General features: G+C 41.2%; 1 protein-coding gene and 1 long non-coding RNA gene across 5 annotated transcripts; one reads left to right on the forward strand and one right to left on the reverse strand.

Moving 5' to 3' along the window:
• The first annotated feature begins 24 nt into the window (after nucleotides 1-24).
• LOC124999188 lies at nucleotides 25-1516 on the forward strand. Of its 2 annotated transcripts, XR_007111168.1 has the most exons (4): nucleotides 25-42; nucleotides 181-303; nucleotides 1027-1162; nucleotides 1504-1516. It is a non-coding gene; the product is annotated as an uncharacterized LOC124999188 (long non-coding RNA). The 2 variants fall into 2 exon arrangements; XR_007111167.1 differs by lacking the exon at nucleotides 25-42 and having other exon boundaries at nucleotides 163-303.
• A 453-nt stretch (nucleotides 1517-1969) lies between these two features.
• On the reverse strand, nucleotides 1970-15379 carry agbl5 (AGBL carboxypeptidase 5). 3 transcript variants are annotated; one of them, XM_047573984.1, is made up of 17 exons: nucleotides 15263-15379; nucleotides 13792-14065; nucleotides 13364-13535; nucleotides 13056-13222; nucleotides 12747-12924; nucleotides 12426-12604; nucleotides 11200-11758; nucleotides 10865-11034; nucleotides 10506-10641; nucleotides 10157-10374; nucleotides 9810-10039; nucleotides 9066-9242; nucleotides 5037-5179; nucleotides 4846-4898; nucleotides 4155-4348; nucleotides 3032-3162; nucleotides 1970-2921 (listed from the first exon to the last, which is right to left on the reverse strand). In XM_047573984.1, exons 2-17 carry the CDS (start codon nucleotides 14004-14006, stop codon nucleotides 2844-2846), a joined length of 3000 nt encoding a protein of 999 aa, XP_047429940.1. In that variant the 5' UTR covers nucleotides 14007-14065; nucleotides 15263-15379; the 3' UTR covers nucleotides 1970-2843. The 3 variants fall into 3 exon arrangements, with proteins under 3 accessions (XP_047429940.1, XP_047429941.1, XP_047429942.1); XM_047573985.1 differs by lacking the exon at nucleotides 9066-9242; XM_047573986.1 differs by lacking the exons at nucleotides 1970-2921; nucleotides 3032-3162; nucleotides 4155-4348; nucleotides 4846-4898 and having other exon boundaries at nucleotides 5135-5179; nucleotides 8888-9242.
• Nucleotides 15380-17453: the final 2074 nt, after the last annotated feature.

The following is a 17453-nucleotide window of genomic DNA, read 5'->3' on the forward strand; positions in this document are numbered from 1 at the left end:
AGACACATCTTTAAATTATGTTTGTTTAAGCCACCTTATCGGGTATGGTGTCATCTGTGAAAATAGCTATAACGGCTACTGTCAAATACTTAACAGTCCCGTATAGTGATTAAGAGTAATAATGATTTAATAGCAATGATAATTGATGACCGTGGTGGGATCTATCGTCTCTATCTCTAGAATGGTCTCTGTAACTTGACGTGGCTTTCCGCTTCAACCGGAACCAGCGTTCTTTTTCCTGTTCGTTGATGAGAGCTGGAGTACCACTCGAACCGACACTAAAAGCCCAATTTAAAGAAACATGTAAGTATAAGCAGTAGTTGAAACGTATTGAAATGTGGTTAATGTTGTGATTTTAAGGGTTGTGATTGTTTTTAGGGGAATCATATGTGCGTTTCTTAAAGTGTCGGGTTTAACTGGCTAGCTATGCTAGGCTAACGTTGCACAGATTGGTGGTCTTAAATGAAAAATTGAAATAAAAAAATAACCGTCTGGTGGTGTATATTGTTACTATTACTATAAGTATTTCCTACTAAAATATTAAAATGGCACATCTGCCGGCGTGTTAATGTGGTCAGAAGGTCGGTTTTGTCTGCATATTGGTTAGGTGCGTCAGCATAGCTTCAACTGCACAGAAAATTTCATAAACTATTTCATAAATTATTTGTGGAATGCTTTTTAACACCTCGTATGTAGCTTTTGAAATCAAATGGCATTCAGACACGTGTATCACTATAGATACAAAGCTTGAAATAGTTATTTTATTTAGTGTACAATGTATTTTTGAGATTGTATGCATGTTTAAGGCTTACTGTCGTGGCATACCTGACTAAAGCATGTAAGATAGATAGATAGATAGATAGATAGATAGATAGATAGATAGATAGATAGAAAATGGACAAAGGTCTTGCAACATAACGTAATGATTAAGTCCAAAACAAACAAATCCGTGCTCCCATCATCCATTGACTAATCTTCTCATTTCCCCCACTTGTCCTGTTATATCTACTTCTTCTACCTCTTCAGAATGGTGACAGACGTGCAGCTGGCCATATTTGCCAACATGCTTGGCGTGTCGTTGTTCCTGCTGGTTGTATTGTACCACTATGTGGCTGTCAATAACCCCAAGAAGCAGGATTAGTATGCGAGTATGACTGGCGGGGTGAGTGCATTTTTCAGTTAACTTCAGCCACTATCTTATCGTTTTCTTTGTCAGTCATGCTCCATTGTACCCTCTGGCAAATCAGGTTTGACTCAATGCTACAGTGCTACATTACTGAAGCATATTAATGGGAGGAAGCAGCAGGTGAATTATTTTGATGGAGTGAAGAGTTAAAGGACTTTGAGTTGATACATCATCACTGAGCATGAGAAGAAAATGTGTGGAAAAACTGTATTTAAATGTGTAGTGACATCCCACTTACATATTTTTCATCTATGCAAACAGCATAGACCCGTCTAACCTGTGAACCCACTTTAAGAACTTTTTTCGTCTCCACACAGGTGAGATGGGAGTGTAAGCCATCAACTGGAAACAACATTCCCCCCATCAAGTCCCCTTTCCAGAAGATGAATTTCTGTTTGCACAATGTTTTTTCTAATAAAAATGTTTGACTTCCATGGACACTGATGTTTCAGTGAATTTCTTCAACTGTTCAAATGCATTCGAAAACACCCAAACATAAAACCCTAGCTTATGGAACTGGACACTGTAAAAGCGTTGTATCTTATGCTGCTGTGTCACCCTTTCTTTATTGGGCAGTAAAATGTGCATGTTCTGTGGTTAAATAAATGTCTTAAGTCAAAGTAAGTTTTACAGGTCTTCAGTGCCTTAGTGGGTGTAAATTCCTTCTTTAATTTCAGCGTCTACTTCCAGAAGCCCCTCATGGCCAACTACAGAGGAGCATCTTTATAACCTGATGTTGCTGTTCATTCTTTTTAAAGGTTGTAGGCAGACAGGTGTGTAACCTTTTTTTTTTGTCATTTTTATGAACCTATGTTTAATACCTACTCTGAGTTGGACCTTCTGCACACAATCCTAAAACCACAAAGGTGATCACTAAGTAGTATGAGAGCTCTGCAACAGCCTACAACTGGGATTATTTAGCAACATAATTTTCATACAGCATAAAGCATCACTTTTCTGTTTAATCTGAGCTGTATTTCTTCTCTGGTAATGATCAGTGTCACAAAAACAAAGAGAAAGTCCTCTGGGATGAAAACATTTTTATAAAGCATTATATGCAAAGCACACAGAATCTGGAATAATAGCACACGTAACTCAAACATTTTTTTTTTGAGGTTATAAAGGTGATGTGCTCATCAACAACAATAAAAAAAAAACAGCCCTTTGCTGTAATATTACAAGTGGCTGACTGAAAATATTTACAGTACATAAAAGGATTGGTCAGAGTGTGGAACATATATGTGTTAGGAGGGGACAGCAGAAAGAAGGGAGTAAAAACAATTCACAAAGAGAAATGTAGCTGAAATGTTAAAGGATATTTCAAGTATAGGTTCTTGCTCAACTGGAAAATTTCAAGGGGGTTTATTTTGTGCTACTCCTCCACTCCACTGTTGTAGCATCATGGAGCAAGGCACTTAACCCTGAGCTGTTTCTGGAAAAAATAAGTTACTCAGTGTTTGTAAAGACAAGCTCTTCATTCTGAATGTTGAACAGCGTGGCTGAAACAACATACCTGTCCACGAACAATAAAATTGTTCTATTGCACATTATCAAGCCCCATATAATCCTTCTGTAACTACAAAGTCTACTACTTTATTTTAGGATAATTTTGAATTCACTTCACACAAAGTTAAAATAGTAGCCTTCTTTGCAGTTCCTAGGCTTCTCCACACAGGGTCACTGTATCACACATATTTACAGCCTCAGGTGCAGGTACCACTGGAGTCTCCTCCACCTTCAAGAAGAACATTAAAGCCTGGTCAAGCTTCAGTCATGCCAATCTTTCATGTCGAGAATTCATTTCCATCTGAATATGCATTAATGGGATCTCATATCTGTTTTCACCTGTTGTGTTCCCTCTGTTTCTGCTGCAGATTCTAAGATAGCATTTCCTGTGTGGTGGAAACTCTTGTCCATGCTCTTGATCATTAGAGCTTTAGAGGCCAGCTGTATGGCACCGTCTTTCTCTGATACACCTGTAGAGTGAAGTAAAACAGTGATGTTATGAATATGTGAGGTTCACATTCTGGGAAAAGAAACGTCACGCAGACTTTAATAATGGTAGGGCTCATTTCTGGGAATTAATAGTAAAGTTGAGTGAGCACTGTGTAGCCATGAGGACTAGTAGTTAAGACCTAAATATATGCACAGTGTATTCATGAAATGTCACAGCCAGGGGTGAGAATAAAGAAAAAAAACAAAAAAACAACAACAACCTTAGGTTTAAGTGTCAGGATGTTAACATTTGCTAATTAGATGATAAAGTTCAGGGACCTCCAAAGCAAGTACAGGTGGGACATACACCAAACTACGTCAACAGCTATCAAGTGACTTACTTCTAACTGTCCACCTACACTCTACGCCTGAAGGACAAGGGACACTCTGGACATCGACATTTTAGCCAGAGAAGATGGATGAACAAAGGATGGGTTAATTGGACTGAGATATAGTTTGCCATGTGTTTACAACACAGCCCTAATGCCTGTCCCCAAAAGGAAAGGGAACACAATCAAAAGAGGTTGCCCCAATTAAAAGTGAGAATGTGGTTGTTACAGACACGACTCAGGTGAGTCTCAGGTCAGCACCAAAAACATATAACCCCACTTTCCCACCGCTCAGTTAGAACTGAAAAAGCTACAAATATGAGAGGTGGAACATCAAGTTCTCAAGTTTGTTTCAGCTTAGATTTTTTTAGATTTTGCTTAAACTAAAAAGTCCATACCTTAAGTGGGGATCACTTGTACAACTTGGGCAATCCACCCAAGAGTTTTTAGATATTTCAACCAACATATTCAGCTACAGTACTTTTTGCCATAATGGTTCATACATTATGGGGCATCAAAGCTGTAGTCATGTGTGGTCATAAGTTGCATGTTGCACAAATCTCCCTTTATACTATGTACCAGCTAACCTTTTATTAGTGACCGGTCAGGCCAAAAAGGCCATAACAACATGTGGGTGTACATGCCTGACAGTGACTGCCGTTTGTGGAGACTGGGTCTGAGCAGCTTCCAGACCTTCATGGTGGCTGACACCTCTTTATCTGCAGGTGGAGCTGGGTTAGTGCTGGTGGGAGATGTTTTACTGTTGTGTGTGGGAGGAGTGTCTGTTGACTCCGCCCTCCGGATGGGGATGCGGCTCATATGAGGCTGCAGCTCACACCTGGGAAAGCGTCAGAGAGGTTAATATTTTCATCACAGTAAAAGAAAAAAATAAATAATAATAATAAACAGACACACAGAGGATTGGCTGTGTTGAGGGGAGGGGTCTCTGTGGATCAGGCTTGTTCCAGTGCATCCCACAGGTACTTGATCAGTTGGGCATCTAGTGAATTTGGAGGACAGTTCAACACGTGCTGTTCTTCATGTTTTTTTGTTTTGTTTTTTTAATTGTTCCTAAAGTGTTTTTTTGTGTGTGTCTGCGTCAGGCTACATCCTGCTGGGGCTGCTGCCGTCAAGGCGGGTGGTATGTCCAACATCCACACGAATGCCAGGTCCAAACGTTACCAGTACAACATTGAATTGTCACAGTGCACATGTTTTATCTAAATTTTCCTTTTTCCCCCCTTTTGTTCAGTAACTTTGTTGATTAATTCCATTTTTGAGATGCCAACCCTTAGCATGAGAACACTCCAGATACACAGGTAAGACTGGACTTACTTGCTACATTTCATGGAGGTAAGGATGTGCTCAGGTCCAGAGTCTTTAGTAGTCTGTGACAGATGGAGACATTACAGCGAGACATCATAAAGCAAGTGTACCAAGTGTATACTGCATCTGCTGAAAGCCAGGAAAATAGTTAATTCAAGAAATGAGGAGAAATTGCTCTGTTAATGACCCAGCAAGCTAACCTCTCTAACGGCCTCTGTGGGGCGATGAGTGATTGAAAGAGTCCGACACCCTCTCCCTCCACGCCCAGGACGCGTGGGAAAAGGCAATCTGGACCAGCCTGCAGAACTGGTGCCACCAGCCTGTAAGTCTGGACAGCTGAGGCCTGTCGACCAGATGCAAATACAGGGAATAGAGAGAGGAAAGGACGAAGGGTGGGTGGAAGAAGGAATATTAGGGATGGAAAAAATTCTAAAACTTTAAATGTAACCCATGTACTGTTGGCTGAAAGGTTATACGTCAGTGGTGAGAAGAACTCGTCCCAAGCCGCACGAGTCAACCAGTAATTTAACAAACTCTTAACCAATCTGTTAGATTAGAAGCTATAAAAAAAATTGATTCACGCGTAGTTCAAGGAGAGCAGAGGACCCACACACAGTACTTGCTTCACAAAGGGATAGTTTTTATTCCAGAGGTTAACAGAAAGGTAAAAGACAGAAGCACATACAAGAAAGGTGATAATAACTGTAAAGACATTACAGTGACAAACACATGACTGTAGTCTGGCATAGAAGGTTAGCACCACACTGAAGGAAACTGCACAATTCTCATAAGGGGTATAAAGCCGAAACACCTAGTGAGAATGTGACTATGCATACAGTGTTTCCACCTAAAGCAGATTATGATAGATAGATGAATAATCTCTAAGACTGAAACAACTGGGACACAGGACATCAAAGTTCACAGTGAGACAGCTGAATACTAGAGTACAGCATACTCTCCATTTTGCAGAACGTTGATATAAAATGAGAGCTCATAATACATCCACGTACGCCCACTGTGCTGAGCTCAGTAGGCAGAAGCTACATGCAAATCATCATGGTGATTTTAAAGAGCATGAAGATTTCACTCACAGTAACTTCATATGCTGCGATTTCCCACTTTTCTCAACTTGTCCATTTACGTGAGAAGGGATGTTTCTGCTAGCCTAGCAAAGACAGACTCAGTTCTTAGCAGAATATGAGTCTGTTAAGACGTCATTTGGATTTCATTATGGGGCTTGTTTCAGGTGACAAAGAAGAGAATAAATACCTCTGAACACAAACGGAAAGCCCTACAGCCAATCAGAGCTACCGTGGTGCACACAGATTCGACTTGACACTGGGGGTCGGGGAAGTTTGGGCGTACTTCCAAGCTATGGTTCTGCACAGATTAGCAAGATCTGTACTTTTTTTTTTTTTTTTACAAAAGAAAGAAACATGCCCTTTCAAGTTTTTATGTTTTGTTTAAACATACAGTGTTTCTGATAAAGTTTCCCATTTCCAGTGCAAGTTTCTCCAGATCAACAGCACATGAGAAGGCAAGATGGACACGCTACGAGATCACAACATGACCAGAGGCATGAAAACCTACTGATTACGACAAAGCAAGGCACACTATAACTACAATGTGTCACAGCACTGGTTCAGACGGTAGCTACAGCGAGGCAAGGTCAGATTTTCTCAGAGCTATTTGGATCCAATTAATGAGCTAATTTATTTGCTTTTCATGAACCGTTACCAGGTCAAAGATAATCTACCTCTGCATCTAACAGGGCCGGTCCTACAACGCAGGCCGTCATCAAGTACTTGGATGAAAGCACACAAAACTGAATTACAGACAATAGTACAATAATTCCACAACCTATCACTGAGGTTTATATATAAACCAAGACAACATGGTTATTTCTCATGTCGGCTAATCACGAAACCTACTGTACTAGCTTTCACCAGTCTACTACATATCTGCCAATTGCACAAGAATAAACATCTGTCCGCCTTAATAAATAATGATCAACGTGTTCTTCACCAGGTTCATGAAACATGTAATAAAATAAGATAAAAAACTACACTTTATTTTCACCAAAACCAATATGGAATCTTATTAGAAATGTATAAACAATTAGACATTAGTTTGACTAAGTCAAACGGTTGGAACATTGAGCCGTACAAACTGTATTTTTATCATATTGCTCGTTGGCCAACAGCTCCATAAAGAAACCCTTGATGCAACTCTAAGATTCCACCGCTCATGAGGATTCAATGATCCACACGAGGTGTCTGGCAGTAGGCTACTCTGTGAACATAATAACGTCCCGACCAAAGCTGGTCTGACACTGGAATGGTACAGTTTTCATAGCTATTACAGGATGAATCACTGATGCACATACAAAGATGAAAACAACTTTAAATGTGGTCTAGTCAGTCTAACTCTGAATCGTCTTCGAAGAACTATGATGGAACGGTGCGATCAGTCTGCAACTTGCAATGTTTTACATTGAAATAGCAGCGTGAAATAGACACACAATATAAAGGAACAAAAGATGGTGCTTTGAGTGATTTTACAGAAACGGACTAATTCTGCAAAACCCTCTTTCTCATATATAAAAATAAAACCAATAAATAATTCAAAATGAAAAGTGCAATACTGCAAAGGAATCTAATTTCTACACCAATAATAAAACTATAAGAACAAAAAGAAAATTTAAAAATGTATAATTCTGGCTACTTTCAAAAGGTCAGCACAGTAATATGGTGAGGTGTCTTAGCTTATTACTTGAATACAGAGTGAAAAAGAAGCTTGCTCTGGATGTAATCCATATTATAATATATCCAACATTCATACGTACTGTTAACACTTAGTATATATTCTGCAAGTACTAGGGAACAGTACAGGTTAGATAAATTAGCAATCCCTCTTCACTAGACATATTGACACACTAACCACTCTTCTTAAGTGAAGAATTTTCACAAGAACTACACGAGAGGACAGTGTGATAACCAGTACTTCAAAGTTGGTGGTAAAACCAACATGTTTCAGTCATAGTTACAATTTGAGAAACATTTGCATTCTCTATTGTACTAATGAACTTAGGGCATATTTTGGTTACTTTGAAGTAGGGTTGAGGCGAGGTTACAAGCAAAATGTATTTTATCCAGCTAAATCAGGGTCAATCTAAAGAAATTTTACAGCGCTCACTTTAAAGCCACCGTGGCATCATTTTTTCTCGAACAACAGGAGAGCCTACCGCTGCCGTGATATGTGAGTTTGTGCTATTGTGTGATTTACACACATCAGTTTGGATCACAGTTAATGTATTAAAACACCAAAGCTACACAGCATTAGAACAGCAACTCCTGCGTTCTAAATTTACACATTTTTTTAATGGAGTCTGGTGGCTTGGATGAAAACATACTAGATAGTGGACCTTGTTTCATTTTGTTGCTGATCCTGTTCATTTATTGGCTTTTTGATAGTACTGTAGGAGGCTGACTACAGATATGTATATACAACCCCACTTGAAAGAAATCAACCTATACCTTTAGAGGTAAAGAAAGCCATTTAATCCAATACACGTTTGCCAAATTCAATGAATACCAAACCATTCTGTGTGTGATGAAAAAAAAAGTTGTACACAACCATGTTTCTGTAATTGGGGAAATAAAGTGAAAATAATAACAATAAAGTAAAACTTTTCAAGCCAACCAGCAACAGGGATCATCCACGCTTATGCATAGGAAAGAGGGACAGGGGCCAGTGTGAGTGAGAGGAATGCAACAGAAGAAAAAGGCTTCAGTCTTTCTTGGGAATGGCTTCCTCAGCCTTAAATGTGCTAATACTGTAGGTACACGTGATAACACAAAGTAGAACAGAAATGTTTGAGGGAAAGTAAGGACTAGCACCAATGATGTTTGAGTCGCCCACGCACGCACACATACATCTTGACCTACATGGACTGCCAGGCAGTTGCAAGACAGCGTAACTCAACATAACTTTTGAGGATAGCTTGAATTATTTCAGGACTTACTCTATCTACTCTCTCACACACACATACCCAAGGTCTCACAGCTTAGGTTAGATTCAGTCCGGGGTGGGCCCAGTTGGGGTGTTGGTGGCTGGTGGCAGGCTCTGAAGGAGCAGGGGACTCAGTTTGGAGAGCAGACCAGGGCGGGGCAGAGCCTGCAGGGAGGGAAGCAGGGTGGAGAGGCTGGGGGGCTGGAGGGAGTACAGACCTGTCATACTGACGGAGGCTGGGAGTGGACAGGAGCCGGCTGCACACACAGAGGAAGACGAGGAGGAAGAGGAGGAGGGGGGTGATTGTGGGGGACGGGTGGATGTGTGGCTGTTGCTGGGAGACCGTAGGATGGAGCGGTGGTGAGGGGGGCGTCTCTTCTCCTGAGGCTTAGTGTCTACAGAGAGGGAGACACACACGCACACCGGCTCAGAGACGTGAGGGAGTGTGTGCTCACACAAACATAGAGTGGTGATGGATCTCCTCTTCAACGAGTTAAAAATGAGACAGTTGGTGGGAGAAGTTAAAAAATGGATCTGAATGTTTTAAGATTTTTTTAACCCAAGCAATAACTGGGTCTAGGTGCTCTAGAAGAAAACTAAAAAGTCATGAGTTTCTTTAGGAAACCATGATGGTGAGGTGACAAAAGACATGCACAGCCAGCAGCAGCAGCAGGTGGGGATGAGGTCATGCAGGAGTCATGCTGGGATCTTGCAAAAATCTAACTAATACCAAGTCTGAGACCTGCTTTAATCTAACCATCGCAGTAAACCTGAAGCTTACTGTCACACAGACAATGCCACATCCACCAGCCATGAGCCTTTCTTAGCTCCAACAGCAGAAAGAGAGAGAACACAAGACATAATATGTTATGCTGAAAGAGAAAGATCAGAGGGCCACCCAGGCAGAGGCGATAGAACAGGCCAGCCAGCAAAACAGGCAGATGGTTTAGAGATCAACTTACCCCTGACTGGTCCCAGTGTCTTGTTGCCTCCACGCCCGCTGCTGTGCGTGCCGTTGTGCGTGCTGTTGTGCGTGCTGTTGTGCTGTATGTGAGTCCGCGGTGGTGGGCAGCCGAAGGTAAAGCTCGGGGAGCTATGCATCTTTGGAGAGGGTGTCTGGCTGCTGCTGTAGCTGTGGCTGTTGCAGCGAACGCGGCTGAGGGTGTTCTCTGATGCTGATCCTGACAGACAGCTGTTCCACAAATCAAAGACAAAGACAGAATCCCATGTACCAACAGTTATCCGTTTTAAAGTTATTGACGATAAGTGAGCTCTCTTGGGTTTAATAAATAGGTGTGTTTGAACTCACTTGTTGAAGCTCTTTGGTGGTGACACCTTGCTGCCATTGTGGTGTATTCTTGGGGTTGGGTGAGCATTGATGTGTGTGTTCAGACCTTTGGTGTTGCGCACATGCTTGAGGATCCAGGCTCGGAGATTTGCCAGGCAGGTGTGCTCAGACAGCACCAGTCGTGGCCAGGGGTTACACTCCGCCATATCCAGGGCGGCGATAGCCACAGCACGTCCCACCTGGTGCAAAACATCACTTTACTTAAACTAAACTGAGACCTTCGAAGGTCTTGCAGTTGTCAAGTGTCAAAGAAATATGAAATATAAAAAGCTTGTGCAACAAATTATAGTTTTGAATTGCATCTTCATACCTGCTCAAATATTTCTGGAGTGTATTTTGGAGGGAATGATGGAGGTGGAGGGGGGGTTGCCCGTCCGTTGTCATGGCAGGCAGGCGGAATAGTGTTCATGGATTTTCCTGTGTTATAGTTGCACTCCAATGTGTAACTGGTTAGTACCCAATAGAAACATGACAAAAAAACACATTTATTGACATTCCAGGTAATAAAAAGAGAGAGAAATAATAGTTAAAACACAAAATTCTTGTTTTTGCAAATTCATTTGTAATGGATCCACATGAAGTTGGACTTCAGGGCCATTATACAACTGAGTAAAATCACTTTGAATCCCACTTTTGATCCTGACAAAAACTGATTTGATGATGTCTGACCTGTGAAGCAGCCCTATTGCCTTGTGAACGGCGACCCGACCGCTGCCCTCTTTGGACTGGCCATCTCTCTTGTCTCGCGCATACATGTTTTTTTCCGAGAAGTTACAGCCCAAGAAATCAAAGTGGGCAGAGTTCACGGCTATCAGCCTTGGATACAGCATGTTCTCCACCTTTAAAGAGACAAAGACCGTTTTAATGACACAGCCCAAAAAAAAAAAATTGTGCTGTACTGATGCAAAAACCAATGAATTGAACAAACTTATTTGTATCATATTTTCCAAAACCAGCACAGAAAGGAGACAATTAAAATGCAATATTAATAGCTAATATTTCACCTGCTGGCTCTCATCAGTAAGGCTATTTCCATACATGAAGCATCCACGTTTTGAGGCATGTCCATGTAAGTCCACATAATATGCAACGCCCCCCTCATGGGGTGGCACTAATTCTTGTTCCTCCACCTCTGGTACAGCTACCTCTTCTGTAACAGGAGCAACAGGAGCAACAGGAGCTACAGGAGCTACCGACTCTGGTGAGCTCGATGAAATATTCTGGTCTCCTTTCCCAATCTCTGTGGTGGCCCAGGAGTTTTCCTCCATCGCCATGGGAACATCCGGTTGCGCAGGATCTGCATCTTTCTCTGCATTTCGTTGGTTCAAGCTGACTTCAAGGGCAGAGAGGGGAGGAGTTTGATGCTGATTTGGGGCTTTAATGTTGAAAGGTGTAGTATGTGAGTGTGGAGGGCCGGTGTGGTGAGTGCTGGACTGTGTATTGTACAATCGGTTGTGTGTGTGATGGTAGAGCAACAGCGCTTTGGCTGCATAAATGGAAGGGTGCAGTTCAGGGCTGGGGTTCAAGTATTGTCGGTTCAGGTTCACACCCCTGGAATCGGTTCTTCAAAAAAAAAAAAGAGAAAGATGACAACATTAAAAACCTTTACCTTTTATCATGTCGACTACAACTGCAACAGATGCACAGATGGTGCACTTAGTACAATGAAAGTAAGTAAGTATCATTATTGTTCATTTATACCCCTTATACATCATTATCCTACACACAGCAACACATGCTTAATCTGCCTAGGCTAAAAGGGCCAAAACGTGTCATCTGACCTGACTCTTACAATCTCCTTGTGGCCATTATGTTGAACTTAAGTCATGAAACTGCAGTCAGCTTTCTGTAGTAACTTATTTTCCTAAGGTTTCTACAATAGGCTTGTACAACTTGATCTCACCTCAGCTTGATATTGCCTGAAAAGTTATCCTTAGTTTATTGAAATTATTATTGGCTATCTATACAGCTGCATGGGTTTCTTATATGCTTTTAAATGTATAATATGAAAGACTTCAGAAAGCTAAAATGTAACAATACTAGATGGAACATAATTCCACCTAAATTTCCCAATGAAGTCCTGAGTTCAATTCTACAATATTTACAATGTAGCATGTCATATCCTGCCTTATCACTACATACTGCATATGTGTCTCCTGTGACTCAGGCATAAAGCAGCCAGCCATGCTCACAGCCATGCTTATTTTGAGGATCGGGAGATTTTTTTTACCTGTAGTGTCCGCGGACAACCCCATCTGGGTTGAGCATGGGAATGAGCTTGAACACAAACATGTTTCGCAGCACATGTGCACGTGGGTCATCTTTTCTTAGAATGAAGTTGAGGAAACCGTTAAACACAAAAGATGAGGGGGTTTCTCCAGGATGCACTCTACTGCTTAGGAAAAACACCTGTGAAAACAAGCAGAGTCACAAGTGGCAAGGGTTAGCATCACACTTTTGCCCATTATTAAGCGACTCCGCCACAGATGGAGCCTTATACACTGTCATTACAGGGGAATGACTGTCTGTTTATATATGACTGAGGGATTACCCTTTTGCAGGGGAAGCGATGTGGTCTTGGAGTGGTTGTGTCAGGAAAAAGCTTAGGCAGACGGGCTTCTCTTTCATCCTGCATCCCGTTGCAGTTGGTCACAGTGAGCAGGTCCACCCTATTTCCATCTAGTGAGTGGCACAGCAACTCCCTATGGTAATACACAGTGCCTGGTGCACTAGTAGGAGAAGTAAGTAAAAGAGATTGGTAGAAAAGAATAATGCTGCCAAATACAGTGTTCTGACTAACAAAAAATTCAAACTGTGGGTTTGTTTGGGTGAGGCATTTATGTATCTTTAAACATTTTACCTGCTCGGATTAAGTTGAGCAGCATTGGGATGGTTCTCATCTAACTGCTGCAGCATGTCCTGGCACTCACTGTAAGAGAATGGGTAGCAAAAGGAGAAGTAGGTGGTTGCTCCCCGCACTTCCAACATCCGGTGAGTGAATGAAAGGATGAACTGGTTATCCACAATCTGGAAAGCAGCAGATGACCGGAAGAGGAAACACATTATTAGAGAGATAATAATAGCCTGACTGAAAGTACTCTGCCTCATCGCCCCCTGACGTCTGTATCCTCTCCTTGACAGACTAAGTGCATGTGCATCTGTATCTACCTCAGATGTGGGTCTGTCCCGAATCCTCTCCCATCGGTTTTTGCCAGGTAAAGTGCGTACAAGCGGAGCCATGCCCTGGCTGTAAAGCTTCCTCTGGTTGTTCATGTTCATCACATTGATTTTCAGCAATTTTCCAGGTGCTGCTCCCCGCACACTGAAGTAAAACCATGATCTAAAACCAAAAACATGACAGGGGAGACAGTGAGGATGCAGCAAACAATCACATATTCTAAAAAAAAAAAAAAAAAGCATTTTTCATGACACATGTATTTCCCATATTTCTGTAAGTCATGGTGCTCCCTTTCTTAGCCAGCACATCTTGAAAATTATTTTTTTTCCTGATTCTATAATGATTTTTTAAAAGTACCTGCTACAAAAGGAGATTTCCTTTCTCTCTGTCTTTTATTTAACTTTTTTATTTTTTTTACCTGTTTCCATTCTCATGCGCCGTGCCCGCGCAGTCTGGCTGTGTCCATACATTGAACTCATAGTCAGGGGTAAGGTTTGACCCTGAGGGGGAACTTCCACTAGAAGCTGTATCAGAGGGAGGGCTGGAGTTGCCTTTGTCCACCTTTTCCACACGTGCCAGGTTCCCCGAGTCAAACTTGGAGCTAAACACAATATTACCAAAGCGAGCCTCCATGGCTCTTGACTCTGGCCTCTCTCAGTTTTCTGACCTCAGGCTGTTTGGGAAGTTCCAACCTGTCATGGAATCAGGAAAAACAACACCTTAGTACTCTGAAAAGTAAATGTGTGTCTATGGACGTGCATCTCATAAACAGGTATTTTTAAGCTGCAAGAAAAACTATCTTCAGTCATACTATTTATAAGTCATCTGGAAATTAGGGTACACACTCATTTGCCAATTTATTAGGGACATTAGTGAAAACCAATGCATTGTACTATGAGTAACTTGAGTATCTGTGAGTGTCTTCTCTTACATCTCTTGATCGCTCCAATGTTTAGTTTACATGGAAATGGTATCAGAAAGGTGTCAATTCAACTGTATGCTCGTTTTGAATGATGCCATTAGTGGTACTGTTAAACTGGACTGAATTAAAAAGAAAAGTGTCTAAAAATAGAAAACACTGACTAAAATGGGGTTGTTAAAATAAAAGAATAATGCGTCAGTACAGCACAATGCAGTTCAATAGCAGCACGAATGAAAGCATTGGTCAATCCCTCGGTTATTTTAAATAAATGCTGAATACCATAACCTTAACGAAGCACGGTTTAGAGCAGGACTGTTACATTAGAATGTATTTGGTTATCATTAATGTACCTAATGAAGTGGCAAATCCTTGCCTGTAGACTGCCCATGACAATGCAAATCAACACATAACAGCGACACCCCCTGGGCCGTAAAAGAAACTACAACCATGGCCACAACCAACAACATACATTTTCTATACTTGACAACCCAATGTTAGCTTGGTCCGTGTACACCGTTATCACTGCTGCATGACTGCCAGGTTATCATTTAGAGTCAAAAATGGCCTTGTTTCTAGATTTAGACCAGTAACACAATAACAACCCCAGCTGACCGGAAAAAACGAGCCCAGAGTGAAAGGGGGAGTGAAAGGGGAGTGAACTAATGGCAACACTCGCTATAATAAATGCGTTTCGTTTCACATTACTTAAGCTAAATTAGACTGCGCTGGCTATTATTTACTAATTCGCCAGTCTGCGTGGTCAATGCCACACTGTAAATGTTACACACAGCTAATGACGCTAGCTTACGTCTCTAAGCTACTGAGGCCAACTTAGCAACCGAACGAGCAGTCGTTGCTCGAAACGGACAGACTTTTTGACGAATGCACGGTTTTTTGGCCTTTAAATCACCGCTACATGCAATATACTGCAACGCCTTTGCGAAAAAATAGGTATTAAAAGTCTTACGGGGCTATTTTCGAGAGATGTCCATTTTGTTTTCATCGTCCTTCTCAACCCTCAATTCATCAGTGCTGCGTTCAGGTTTCTCTGGAGAAATGACGCTGCCTGGAAATTTCTATGTCGCTATGTTAAAGTAACAAGAGACAGGATGTTTACTTCAGACCTGGCGACAATTGTGCTATTGAAAAAAAAGCTGTAAAACTAATAATGTGTTTTAGTCTCATTTCCTACAGTTGGCCGCCAAAGATAGTGAAAAAGTAAATTGTAAATGCATAATAGCGCCGTAATTAAGTGACCAAATTAGTCGTTAGAAGCGACTCAAGTAGATTTGAGCGTATTTATGTGGCTATGCAAAATACATCAACCCGATAGCAACTGCAATAAAACAAGAACTAAAACAACTTATTGTAGAAAACGTAGAATAGGAAAAATATAAAGCAGATTGGAAAACTCTAACCCCAAGGTAAAGACACGATGAAAATGAGACCTACTTTCTGACACCGAAGTAAGCAACATCTCTGTCTCCAGTAGTTGACTACGATTATGACAGCAGCAACATGATGCCTAAACAGAAAACACTGAAAAGTCTGACCTACACGGAAGTCCTGCATCCTCATCAAAACCCACAGTCAAAGATCACTTCCTCTGGGCACTGTTCACGAAAACCATTAACAATTTTGAAAATCAGTACTTTCGGTGCTTGCAAAGATGATTAAAATTAGTGCATGTCTCATCAATTTCAAAACCACACAAGTGCGTCATCTCTTTGACACTTTATTTAAAGAAATAACAGTGTTGTTCTATTGAAATTACATTTTTATTTTTTTATTATTATTTTTATATATATATATAAAAGAACAAACTGAAACAACAGCGATTGGGCTTGTTTGGTGTTTTGTAGACATTTCACTACTCGTTTAAGGATCTTCTTCTTCAAAATAAAACTAGATGTTAAACTCAAGCAAACACTCTTAAAACCCACTAGCTAAAAGTATATAAGATAGTTAAAATATATATTTTAAATAAAATATACACAATAAAATAAAATGAATAATGAAATAATAATAATTAAATGTATAAAATACAATAGAAAAAAAATAGAAGATTTGTACAAATCTACAAGAAATGAACTACAAGTAAATACAACAATAAGGCATAACGCCTTCATGAATGGACATGGGCCTTTTGAGGGTGTCCTGTGGTGTCTGGCAAAAGGATGTTGTTAGTGGGACCTTTAGGTCCTAAGGGTTGAGGGGAGGGGCTGGATCAGACTTGTTCCAGTGCATTCCACGAATGTTTGATCAGTTGGGATCTTGTGAATTTGGAGGCCAGGTCAACACCTTGCTGTTTTTCATGTTTTTTAAGTTGTTCCTAAAACGTTTTGTGTGTTTCTGTGTCAGGCTGCATCCTGCTGGGGATGACTGCTGCCATCAAGGAGTGTCATTGCTGTGGGGTGGAGGTGCTTGGTCTGGTCTAGGTGGGTGCTACATGTCTAAGTAACATCCACATGAATGCCAGGCGCAAAAGTTTCCCAGCAGAACATTGTATTGTCACAAGATGGTCAATGTTATTTTATTCTCCTGCCAGTGGTTTTGGATGGCACAGTGGTTCTGTGGTTAGCACTGATGGCTCCCAGCTTTCCAGGTTTGAATCCAGCTTGGGCCTTTCTGGGTGGAGTTTGCATGTTCTCGCTACGTCTGCATGAGTTTTCTCCGGGTACTCCAGTTTCCTCCCACCTCCAAAGACATGGTCATTAGTGGGAGTCTGAGTGCAAATGGTTGTTTTTCTTTTAGCCTCTCATCCAATGACAGTTGTGAGAGGCTCCAGCAACCCTAGTGAGGATAAGCAGTAGTAGAAGATGAGAAGATGAGATGACATGTCAGTGTTTGTGACTGATCAATGTGTACACTATACACAGAGGAAGAATGACTGATAATGTGCAATAAAATGAATGGAAAAGCATTGACATGAATAAGATTGTTACAGAGAGGTATGTTTTTGTACAGCTGGACTGAGTATGGTATGAATTTATGTTCACTGTGGGAGCAGAGCTGGATGAGTCTGTTGGAGAATGGACTCCAGTGCCCCTCTATAGTCCTGTCCATTGTGGAGGAGGGTTTGTCCAGTGTCCTCCAGTGTCCCTCAATGACACAAACGTCTCCAACTTACTGACAGTAGCGTGGCCTGGTTCTCCCTG

Source organism: Mugil cephalus, chromosome 21, assembly GCF_022458985.1.
Source record: "Mugil cephalus isolate CIBA_MC_2020 chromosome 21, CIBA_Mcephalus_1.1, whole genome shotgun sequence".
Lineage (NCBI taxonomy): Eukaryota > Metazoa > Chordata > Actinopteri > Mugiliformes > Mugilidae > Mugil > Mugil cephalus.

What these genes read in the sequence shown, in the direction of transcription:
- agbl5 (XM_047573984.1), bottom strand. Translation starts at nt 14,006, where the DNA reads ATGGAGGCTCGCTTTGGTAATATTGTGTTTAGCTCCAAGTTTGACTCG. An exon ending in GGGACAGACCCACATCTGAG is followed by an intron (nt 13,223 to 13,363) that starts GTAGATACAGAT and finishes GCTGCTTTCCAG; the next exon opens with ATTGTGGATAACCAGTTCAT. An exon ending in CAAACGGCAGTCACTGTCAG is followed by an intron (nt 3,163 to 4,154) that starts GCATGTACACCC and finishes TTCACTCTACAG; the next exon opens with GTGTATCAGAGAAAGACGGT.